At 28.4% G+C, this 12813-nt stretch overlaps 1 protein-coding gene across 2 annotated transcripts in view; it reads left to right on the top strand.

Moving 5' to 3' along the window:
- Window positions 1-7608, top strand: part of LOC100214433 (target of rapamycin complex 2 subunit MAPKAP1) — an 80793-nt gene extending 73185 nt beyond the window's left edge. For both annotated transcript variants that reach the window (XM_065800929.1, XM_065800928.1), the window contains exons 15-18: window positions 3028-3101; window positions 4856-4987; window positions 5315-5453; window positions 7073-7608. In XM_065800929.1, the coding sequence (XP_065657001.1) occupies window positions 3028-3101; window positions 4856-4987; window positions 5315-5453; window positions 7073-7191 (464 nt within the window). In that variant the 3' untranslated portion in view covers window positions 7192-7608. The remainder of the gene's footprint in view (window positions 1-3027; window positions 3102-4855; window positions 4988-5314; window positions 5454-7072) is intronic.
- Window positions 7609-12813: the final 5205 nt, after the last annotated feature.

The following is a 12813-nucleotide window of genomic DNA, read 5'->3' as shown; positions in this document are numbered from 1 at the left end:
TGTCGGTAAAATTTGTTTTTTTCATTTTCACCGCCCCCACGTCTTTGTCGTTCGGTACGGTCCTGTCAATAACTTGCCAGGACGTTGTAATCTGATTTTAATACTTATATCCAAGTGATCCCCATAGTGTGGGCTATCATTCCACAAAAGGGTTTTCTCGGGTCAGAAAGTCAAGGTTAGAACCCATTTTATAACACTGTGTGGATAAGAAATCATTTTCGAAAAGAACAAACACTGAAAATTCTGTTTTCAGATAAAAAAATTTTTGATTTAAATGGTATGCACAATGCTCAAAATGATCGCATATGGTCCACTAATCGTAATGAAGCTGATAAAGATGGTGGTATTAAACAGAAACAAAAATTTCCCTCAAAAGGTAATGATTTGGTTTGGGAGCTTGTTCAAAAGGTGTTACACCACTGGTTATTTTGAACAAAGATACAGTAAATCATGACTGGTATATAAAAAAAGTGTTGCCAGTGGCCTTGAAATATGGAAACAAGATGTTTGGTGACGATTGGACATTTCAACAAGATGGAGCAACCTCACATACGCATCATTTAACTCAACAATGGTGTCATGATAATTTTCCTGCTTTTATTGACAATAAAAGCAGGAAAATTATCATTGAACCAATCGCTTATATCGTATGTCAAAAAATAATGGAGACTATTTACATTAAATAAATCATGTCATTTTGTAGAGAATTTAATAACAAATCTTTAAAAAAAAATTCACTTTTCTAGCTTAAAAATTAACAAAGTTATAATAATAATACTACCTATGCCGTTTATCTTGCAGAAATGACATCTTTAGCTCTTGTACCTGTAAAGTAAAAGTTGTCAAGTTTTTTGTTTTGATTTTTAAGATCTTTGAAGGTATTTTTATCTTCATCCAACTGTGCAGATTTCTGGTGATTTTCTAAAATATCTGCTTTCACAAAACATTTAATTATGTTGGAGGTTTTTAATTTTTGTCACACAAGATCATGCATTTTCATTGCGTTTAAAATTGAAAAAAACAGAACATGGATAGCTACAGCCAGTCTTTTCTATAATAAAATCCCAAAGAGTGTATAACTCCTCGATCCATTGGTCAGATTTTAGATGTGGTGATTTGGTGGTTTAAAGATATATTCTGCAGATTTTTGATTATTGAATGTCAGATGTGCTGAATGCAGATTAGGTGATGCATTGCAATGCATGCTGGGCAGTTATCTAAGATAACTGCGGTAGTGGTGTAGTGGAAGAGCGCTCGCTTCATAAGCTAGAGGTTCCGAGTTCGATTCCCACCACGTCCCTGGTAGTACCGTGCTCAACTTGTTTCTCCACGCAGCGTCCTTGTTCGTCAAGGTTTGTGTTTCGGAGTTATAGAGTTGAGAGAGGGTTATAACCACTAGTAGCCTCCTCATATGTAGTGGCCTTCTTGGCCTTAGGGAGGTGAAATACAAAAAAAAAAAAAAAAAAACTAATGCTTTTTTCTTCTCTTTTTGTTTCTATTTATTTATCACTCGTGTCCACTCACTAAACAGTATGCTATCCATCCGAGTTTTATTTTGATTTCTGTATCTGCAAAGTAAGTGTTTTACTACTTTAAAGCATATTGACTTTGATTGACCTATAGTGAGCATAGGGATTTTATCACCCACTGTATTTGCTGCCGCTAGACAGCAGGTGATAAAATCCAGGTAGACAAACTTTACAGTGTTTTTTCCCTATGCAAGCCTCAGATCAAAGATTAAGTGACCGTCTCTGTGGTTTATGGTTTGGAGGGGTTCAAGTTAGTAAGTGATTTTTTAAAAAATTTTAATGAGGGTTCAAGATAAATTTAAAAGTATTTTATGTTACTGGAAGTTAGTGTTTTGGGGGTTCAACTTATCAATTTACTGTGTGCCTGTGTGTATGTATATATATATATGTATATATATATATATATATACACATATGCACACCGATTTTTTGCAACTTAAAAGTGCGTTCAAAGTCATTATCATGCTGTAAACACCATTGTTGATGCATTTTTACTTTGAAATAAGAAACCATGTAATTTCTAATCAAATAGGTATTTGACTGTTTACTTTTACATTCCACAGCCCACATCATCATCACTCCACACCCCAAGTGTTGAAATATCCATCACTCCACAGCCCAAGTTGTTTAAAAGATGCACTATGACTCTTAGTCTTCCAAATGAAATGTTTCAATATAAACATTCCAAATGAAATGTTTCCATGTAATCATTCCAAATGAAATGTTTCAATATAAACATTCCAAATGAAATGTTTCCATATAAACATTCCAAATGAAATGTTTCAATATAAACATTCCAAATGAAATGTTTCCATGTAAATGTTCCAAATGAAATGTTTCCATGTAAACGTTCCAAATGAAATGTTTCAATATAAACATTCCAAATGAAATGTTTCCATGTAAACATTTCAAATGAAATGTTTCCATGTAAACATTCCAAATAAAATGTTTCAATGTAAACATTTTCACTGATGTATTCCAAAGTAATCTTTTCACTTTTATTTTAATTTTAGTTTAACAGTTTTTAACTTTGGTTAACATTATTCCAAAGTTATTTGTTATTAATTATTCCAAATTATTTATTAATATTTTAAAGTTAAAAATTATTTATAGCTAATATTTTAAAGTTAAAAATTAAAGTTCAATTTTTTTTGCCCCTAAAAGATGCTAAATCTTCAATAAATCATTAAATCAGTTGTTTTTGTTTCAGACCCCATTTTTAAGTAAATAAAAATAAATAAAAAATAATTTATAAAAACTATTTTTCGGTAAAATTATTAAAAATTATATATTTTAAAAAGATTTTCAATTCAGATTTAATAACTTTGTCTTTATTTTATATTATTTATTTTAATTAAAAAGTTTTAGATTTAAATTTTATAATTTTAGAAATAAATCATATTAGATTAAAGAAGTTTGTTTTATTTTTATTTTTTTATAAATTATAAATATAAACAATTTTAATTGGTTTTCATTTTTGTTGGATGTTTTATTGCAGGTAAATCTGAAGAAATAGAAAAAAAAGAAAGCACTTCTATTGCTCAGGATGAGATCATGAGTTTGCAGTATCGAGTAAGTTTTAGTACTCTGTACACAAGTTTGCAGTATCGAGTGCACCTCAATACTGCAAACTCGTATGTGTGTGTATCTATGCATACATACATACCTAATACAATCATACATGCATGCATGCATACATACATACATATATACACACATACATATCTACATACATACAGAAATACATACATACATATAAACATACTTGACTTTTTTTTTAATTAATAATTAATAATTATATTATATATTATATCAAATAAATATATATTATATATAATATAATAAGGTTGCTGCACAAAGAAACAAGTTAAGATGTTTCAAAGTCACTCTTCTATAATATTAAACATGTTTAATTTCTAAAACTTAAACAATCACTTTGTTAACTTGCACATGTGTACGCATGCACATAAGCCATTTAAAGCTTCTTTTTAAAACCAAACAACTAGTATTTAACCACTTGTTGCACTAGTTTTGGAAACAAAATGCTGCTTTATTGTTATGTTAATTGTAAGTAATTATTGAAAAATTTTGCAGTTTGTAATAAAAAGTATTCTGTGTAAAGATAGTAGAAATGTGTGAATCTGGTTTAGAAAAAATATGAAATAAAGGTTTTAGTGAGATTATATGATGATTTTAGTGTAATTATAGGATGGACTGATTTTATAGGATGGTTTGAACCACATAAATTTCAACAAGGAGAAATTAAGCTCAAACTAAGGATAAAGGCAAGACAAGTTAATTAATAGCGGTTGAGTCACAAAGTTGGCTATCTGAGTAAGAAGTGAGAAAGAAAAAAAAGCTTGAACTTTAAAGCCAGCAGAATCAGTGCTACAGTGAACCATTCAGTGTGATGAGCATTATAGTCACCAATAACAACAACATTGGCTAACAGGCCGAGAGCTTAATTGGCTAACAGGTCGAGTGCTAGGGTTTTTAAATCTTATCTTAATTAACATCAAAAGTATTATAGAACAAAGAGAAGCCTTTAAGAATAAACAAAAAGGTGATCGTGAAAGTTCTTAACAAAAGTACATATAAGATGAATCAGTGAAATTAAACCTTATTTCACAACAAATAGATGAGTTGATATTTAAGTTTATGTTTAAGGTTAAGTATGTAACTATGGTGACTGTTTTCGAATGAAAGGATAATAGCCATCGATCTAAAGATGAAACAAATTTGAACTAGTTTTGAAAATAGAAAAAGTGACCAATGAATTGTGCAAGAGGTAAGATTCAATGGATGAAAAATTGCTTTGCAGAACACAACTATTTGAAAAGAATAGGTCGAAACAATATGATAATAAAAATGGGTTTTTTTGTTTTATATCTTTAGGTTATGTTTTTTGTTTTATATTTTACAGTTATGTTTTGAATTATTAGAGCTCAATCATAGATAATGTATTCATCTCAATCATAGATAATACACATTCATCTCAATCATAAGTAATACATTTATCTCAATCATAAATAATATATTTATCTCAATCATAGATAATATATTTATCTCAATCGTAGATAATATATTTATCTCAATCATAGGCAATATATTTATCTCAAAGGTAGTACATGGCACCCTAAGCAACAAGTTTTACAGTTTCTTTAGTTCTGCTAATCAATCCAAAGTTGATACATAGGGCTACCTATGTGGTCTTGTCAATGCAAACCAAAATATGTCTGAAATATGTTATGATTTTATAATAACTATGTGTCTAATCATTTGTTATTTATTGATTTCACTAAAAACTTTTTTTTTTTTTTTTATAGTCTTACCAAGTTTTGCTTATACAGCGATTATTAGTAACAACTGAAGTATCACTTGGTATCCACAGTCAGAACATTGAGATTGATCCTGTTTCCCAAGTGAAATCACAGAAATTCTGGACTAAAATCAAACCAGTAAGTTGTTTTAAGATCAATCAAAATTATCGATAGACAAAAGTTAGTCCCAGTTTTAGATAAACAAAAGTGTAAAACAACTAAGGCAACCAGAATTTTATGTTTTTGCTTAAATCCAATACGTTTTGATGTATATATTTTGTATAATATATGATAACTAATCTATTCGATGTTGTTTTTACTATAATATATTTATAGTAAAAACAACATCGAATTATATAAGAGAAACTTTGTTTTATTTTATAATTCATATTATAGTAATTAAAGTAATTGTTTTATATTTTTAAATGTTTAATAAAAAATTGAAAAAACTGTGCTTTTTTTCAGATTTCTTTGCCTGTTGATATCATTGCTGACTGTGAAATGGTGGATGAAAAGCCAGGACGGCGTGCTGTGTTTCGCATTTACTATAAAAAAGCAGATTATTTTAAACACTACGAATTTGAAAGCTCTGTGGAAGTTGCTAGTAAGTTGAAAGTCAAATTGAAAGTAAAAAAATGCTACTCAGTGTTCTTCTGAGGCCATAAACTTTGATCTCCTCTAAAAAATTTTCCTTAAGTATTTATAAGGAATATTTTAACTATGAAGACCACGTTGCATTAAAAATTATGACCTTAATGAACAAGGGTGAAGATTAAACTTGAAACATTTTGTTTATGAAGAGTTCTACTACTATATATAAATTTAGACTACCGCATATAAATTTAGTTTAATTTTTTTTTTACAACAGGTAAGTTATAACAGGTAAATCAAATATTTTTATTATTTTTTTTATCATTAACAGTGATTTCAATAGTTGGTTTTTCATTATTTTGAAATGATATAGAGGAGGCCGGGGCTAGTTGCCTCTGTTTTTACTCTTTGAGATCTGTAGCTCTAACGGCAAAAATTTTTTGTTAATATTATAGCGCAGTCTTAAAGAGTAACTTTCTTTTTAACTTTTATTATGAAAAAAAATTTCTTGGAGCCCTTCTGGGGTCTCTAAAAAAAAACATATCGGATATCCGGTTTTGTCTAGTTAAAACTTCCAACTTGGAAGTTTTCACTAGGAGTGAGCAAAACCGGTTATCCGGTCCGGTTTATTAAAATCCGAATCCGATTTTAGCAAACCGGACCGGATATCTGGTTTTGCCCAACCCTTAGCGCAAACTCTATAAATCTAATTAAAAGAAATTAAAAAATCGAAATTTTTTATTTTTTAATTTCTTTTAGGCAGATTTATTAGAGACTGTCATTATAACTTCTAAAGATTATAAATGGAAATAAAAAATAAATAACTTCTAAATATAATTTTTTAAGATTACTTTACTATATTATAACTATACACGTTTACTAAAAATAACACCATCAATTTTTTCCTGTTAGTTTTCAGTCTTAATTACTTTAACTTGTCTGCAGCATTTTGTCTATTCTTTTTTTGTTTAAGAATCCATGAAGCAATTTTGTATTTATTACGATTTATTACGGTACATCGTTTTAAGAAATATTTACCGTAAGAAAGTTTTACGGGAAACAATTTTAAGAAATATTAACCGTAAGATTTTTTTAACTGGATACGGATATTTTTTACAAACTTGCATAAGTTAAAAGTTTAGATTTTAAGCAGTTTACGAATAATAAGTAAAAACAAAAGCCAAAATTCGTTCTAGCGAAATTTGTTCAAAACTCAAAATTTGTTCCTCAAAAGAACATACGATATCATATAATTTTGCATGCGTGTCATAAATTAATTTGTAATATAAAAAACTGTTTGATAAGGTTGACCCCTCCATTGAAATATCTAAAGGTGCTGTTTTTTTGTGAAATTTTCGGTAAATTAAAATCAATCAATTCCTAAAGCTAGGACCATTAATTTTAGGCCATATTAAGACTCGATGGAAACATTCTCTGGCTGAAATGCATGTTTTAATATAATTTAAACCTTTTGATTTTCGCATGCTTTTTTTATAACGCTTATGACTGTTTCTTTGTCCTAGGAATATTCATACAAATATTTTTAAAAATATTTATTAAGTTTAAGTTAATGGACATAAAAAATTTTGGTTTTTAGCTGTGAGTTAACACTTTATTAACTTATGTTTTAAGACGAAATCGAACGCAAGATTAGAAACATTCTCAAGTCTCGCCCACAAGCTGTACGCAACGAGTTTCTCATAAGCAAAGAGAGAAAACAACGCTCTATCGATAAAGTAAAAAAGAAGTGATTCTCAAATTGATAATAAGCCTCAACCGGCCAAACTTGTGGAAGTGTTTTGCGTTAAAAGATTAGTTTCCAGCCAAGGTAATTTGTGTGATTGCTACTATAGTAATTAGATAAGATGGAAAAGTTTAATCTTGTGTATGGACAAAGAACTAAAGTATGAAGTATGAAGACCAAAAATAAATTAAAAATAAAATGGATGACGAACTAACAATTTAGCAATTGATATAATTTGGATAAAACTTTTAATATTTTGTGTATACGTGTTAAACGAGCTAAAAGATTAGCTGTGTTATATAACGTTTGTTAATAAAAAAAAATAATTAAAAACATAAATATAAAATTTATTTTTATAACCATATTTTGGTGGTAACTAGTGGTAACGGTTTGTTTAAAGCTGAAATATATAATTATTTTTTTTTGCTAGTTTGTTTTTTTATAGACCTTTTAAAATAGGTTTTTCAAGGTATATTGCCTCATTAAATCACCACATCCAAGTAACATATAGGGTTCTACTTTTAAAAAAAAACACGTAAAACTTTGAGTTACTTTAAACGTTTTTGAGATTTTTTTTTTTTATAGCAAATAATTGAAAATAGTTTATATTAAATAAAATTAAAGTTTACACTGTTCCCCAATTTGACCGCCAGGATAAAAGTTGTGTCACTCAAACAAATTATGGTTTAATATAACACTTAGGACCATAGAAGTTGTTTCCAATTGTTTTTCAAAATGACCGTGGCACATTTAATGACCGTGGCTTTTTTTAATTTTTTAAAGTGATTTTTTGTATTTTTAAATATTTTTTTTGGTTTGAATTTTTTTTTGTGTGTGTGTAATTATTTATTTTTTATACAACGTAAAAGATTTTATTTAAATCTAATGATAAAAGTAAGAAAAAGAAAATCATTTTTATTAAACAGACAAAAAATTTAATATAAATTTAAATATATGACAATGACACTCAACTTCTGGCCATTTTTGAAGTTCATTATTTGCGCCATTTTAAAATATTAATACTTTGCGCCACTTTGTACAAAGTGTTCTGAAAAAAGGTTGATTTTTGTTAGAATATTTATGCTTTATGTTAATTAAAACTAAGATAAGAAAGATCAAAAAATGTAATAGATCAAAGATTGAGAAAGATCTTTCTTAAGCTGCTGCAAAGTTCTATTTTTTTATTATCTCATATGTAATTTTTAATATTCTTTTTTTATAAATGACTTGTTTGACTTTATTTGACTATATTATGTTTTTTATTTTAGTATATATAATACATTATACATATGCTATATATTATATGCATGATTATCTTTATATATTCCTTAGCTTTATATAAAATGCTATCCTTATTTGATTGAAAATGAATCTTTAGATATAAAAGCTGAACAAGTTGCAGCAGGAATACTTAAGAGAAAAATGGAAACTGAAAAAGTAGCATATGGATCCAACTTTTATATATCAACAAGAGGAAAACCACTAACTATAAAGGTTGAAAACAAAACTGATAGGCGATCTATCAGACAATTATCTTTTCAAATTGTAAAAGAATTGCAAATTGTTTTAGAACTCTCACTAAATAAAACAAAAGATATGATAAACAAAAAATAGCAGTTCTAAGAAAAGGTATGGATAAAAGATCATCCATTGAATCAAATATCTTTGAAAAACTAAATGAAATCGAAGAATCCATCTCAAAATTTTATGAAGTTGAAAAGGTAATAGATTATATAAGTATTGACTAATTACAAAATACCAAAGAAAAGTATTTAAAATAATATTTGTTATTTAGATTGAGTTATTGGGACCAAATGAATCTGTCCTTCGTAGAGATGTTGTATTTATCCAAGAAACATTAAATTTCATTTTAAATATAATTGAACAGCGAAAAATGGATCCATTTAGTACTCTTGTACGTATTTCTTTAGACTCGGGGGGTTCATTCTTGAAAGTTATTGTAAATATATTTGATCCTGAAGATAATAATGTAAACTCTGGAAGGTTTCTAAACAGTGGAGTTCAAAGATGCCAGATATTTGGAATCACAGAAAATATTCCAGAATCAAATTATAATTTACGACTTATTCTAGAAAAACTAAACTTGCAGAATGTTCAATTCAATATAGCCTTTGATTTAAAATGTCCTAATTCAGTATTTGGTTTATCATCTCATGCTGGTTTGAGAGCATGTCTTTGGTGCGAGGGGCTCTGAAAAACAGAGTAAGAAAAATTGAGATCTCTTGAAAGCCTGGATTATTGGTACTCCAAATATGCTGAGACTGGATTCAAAAAGGCCCTTATGAAAGATTGTATGAATGTAATAAATCCCAGAGTTATCTACTTAGAAGAAGATCCTAAAAATTTAATACAGTACCTTGTCGCTCCACCAGAACTACACCTTAAGATAGGATTTGTTTCATTAGTAGGAACTCTTTTATTAGATCTATGGCCTGGTTTTGATGAGTGGTTGAAATCAAAAAATATTCTTCAAAGAGGTTACCAAGGTAGAGGTTGGGATGGCAACAACTCAAATACTATCTTTAAAAATCTTGATGAATTAGAGCTTGCCATTAAAAATACTCATCATCTCACTCCTTTTGTTGAATGTCTTAAAAACTTCAAATCTGTTAAATATGCGTGCTTTGGTAACACTTTAGAAACTGGAATTGAAGAATCTCCAAGTTAAAGAATTCGTTTATCTCTACACAAGAGCTAGCTTTAATCTTTGGTAAAAAACTAAGTTTGACTTGGAAAATTTATATTATTTTGTGCCATGTAGTTCCATTTGTCAAGTATCATAGATGCGGTTTAGGAAGATATGCTGAACAATGTGGTGAATCAATACATGCCAAGTTTAAACCAACCTGGTCTAGATATAAAAGAAGTGAAGAACATTCAGAGCATAGCGATAAACTTTTGGCAGCTGTTAAACATTTTGGAGGAAGTAGAATAACCTAATATGTGTGTGTGTGTGTGTGTGTGTGTGTGTGTGTGTGTGTGTGTGTGTGTGTGTGTGTGTGTGTGTGTGTGTGTGTGTGTGTGTGTGTGTGTGTGTGTGTGTGTGTGTGAAAAAGAAAAACACACACACCTAATGTGTGTGTGTTTTTCTTTTTCAATTGAAAAAATAGAACTTCATATTTATTGTTTGACTCGATTATTACTTGGTAAAAAAATGACAATTAAAATAATGAAGAAATACAAGCTGATATTTTTTTTAAATTGTGATTTCAGCGCCGAAAAATGATGGTAGACTTATTGCTCCTCCCACTTTTGACGCATTATTAAATAAGGCAACTAACTATAGTTTATTTTTCCTTAACATCTCTAATGGTTGGTTGCCCCCACTCTTATGCAGACCATAGTAGCTCCTATTTCCGACTACTATTTTAGTCCTTTAAAATAGCCAAGAAAAGTTAAAAAAAAGCTGTGCCACGGTCATTTTGATTTTAAAAATAATTGGAAACAACTTCTATGGTCCTAAGTGTTATATTAAACCATAATTTGTTTGAGTGACACAACTTTTATCGTGGCGGTCAAATTGGGGAACAGTGTTTAATAAAATGTATTTAGGGTTATGGTTGACTTTTACATTATTCAAATTTAAAATAATATTCAAATTAAAGGATTGCTGTATATTATTTTTTTATTTAGTCATTCAAAGTTGCCTCTTGATGGTAACTTTAAAAATATATATATATTTTTTTTTTTTTGCTAATAAAGTTTGAAAAAAAAACCAATTTGAGTTCACAAAAGTTTTTTATTACTAAAATATTGTAATATAATTTTTTAATCTTTTTGAAAAAAAATTTTGCCGCGAACGCACGTGTTTTTGACTGCGATGTGAAAGAAAGTCTCGACTTTCAAGAAGAAAAAACAAAGGAAGAATTAAAACAAATAAGGAAGAAATATGATCTTGAATTTAAAAATATGAATAAGAAAAATACTGACTTAGAAAAGCGCTCTCGTCGAAACAACATTAGAGTTGATGGTCTGAAAGATTCACCAAGGAAAGTTGGAGTGATTGTGAGAAATCTGTAAAAAAAATATTTACAAACAACCTTAAAATTTCAACTGAAATTATTGTGGAACGAGCGCATCGAGTTGGGTCGTATAAAGAAGACAAAACACCAAGAACTATCGTAGTGAAACTTTTAAACTAATAAGATAAAATTAAAATTTTAACTTCACTTAAAAACCTAAAAGGAAGTGGAATATATATAAATGAAGACTTTGCTAAAGAGACAACGTAAGAGAGAAAGAAACTTTGGGAAGAAGTTAAAAATCTTCGCAACCAAGGTAAATACGCAACAATTAAATTTAATAAAGTTTTTTGTCGTGAATTTAAAAAATAAAATTTTTGCGAAAAGAAAATGTTTTACGTAAGTTTAAGCGATCGAAACAAAGTCAATTCTCTTAACTAATGGCAAAACCAACTATAGATTACGAAACGCAACACTTTAATGTTTTCAAATCGGCTAATAACTTTTTACTTAATACGATCCAGATTTGCATTTTTTTAATGAAAATAATTTCAACTCGCGGTTTTTTGAATTAGGAACAAATGAATTAAAAATGAATTAAAACAGTAACTTTACGGTGATACACATAAATATAAGAAGTATAATTAACAATATTAACAAACTAAAACATTTTTTTATAGAATGTAACTATTTGTTCAGTATGATTTGCTTAACTGAAACTTGGTGTTCTGATGAATCATCCAGAATAAATTCAAACCTAATAATTCCGAACTACAAACAAAAAGTTCAAAAACGAGGAGGTGGAATTATGACATATATTCATAATGATTTGATTATTAAAATTCGAGACGATCTTTCGGTTTCTGATACCGATGGTGAGGTCTTTACAATTGAAATAATAAACAAAAAATTCCAAAATATACTGGTGCCCACCTGTTACAGACCACCTTAAGGTGATATAAAAAACTTTTCAAATCACCTAAAACAAATATTTCTTAAAAATAACAAAGAGCACAAAATATTATTCTGTATTGGAGACATAAATATAAACTGTCTACAGTACAATTAAGATGGAAAAACTTTTTTTGACAATATGAATAAGACCAAAACTTATATGAAAACTTAAGACCAAAACTTATAATATGTTTAAGACCAAAACTTATAATATGTTTAAGACCAAAACTTTTTTTGACGATATGTTTCAACACTACATTTTTCCTATAATAAACAAACCAACCCGGGTAACATTTAACTCAATCACTGCAATAGACAACATATTGACTAATTCATTTTATGATTCTTCATTAAAAGCAGGTATAATCAAAACGGATATATCCGATCACTTTCCGATACACTTTTCCTTTTTTCAAGATACAAAAAATAATAACTCTAAAATCAAAGTCTATAAACGAAAAATTAATAATTTTACTATTCAACAGTTTAAAGACTCACTATCGGCAGTAAGGTGGGATAGGATTTACCAAGAATGCAACCTTGGGCATACCAACTCCGCTTATAAAATATCTTCAAAAAAAAAAAAACTTTACATCAAGTATTTAAAAAATAGAAATGAAAAAAATCTAAATACTTACAAACAATACAAAAATTTATTTGAAAAAATAAAAAAATTTCGAAGAAAAATTACT

Source organism: Hydra vulgaris, chromosome 07 (assembly GCF_038396675.1).
Source record: "Hydra vulgaris chromosome 07, alternate assembly HydraT2T_AEP".
Lineage (NCBI taxonomy): Eukaryota > Metazoa > Cnidaria > Hydrozoa > Anthoathecata > Hydridae > Hydra > Hydra vulgaris.
This window is presented reverse-complemented; position numbering and strand designations above follow the sequence as displayed.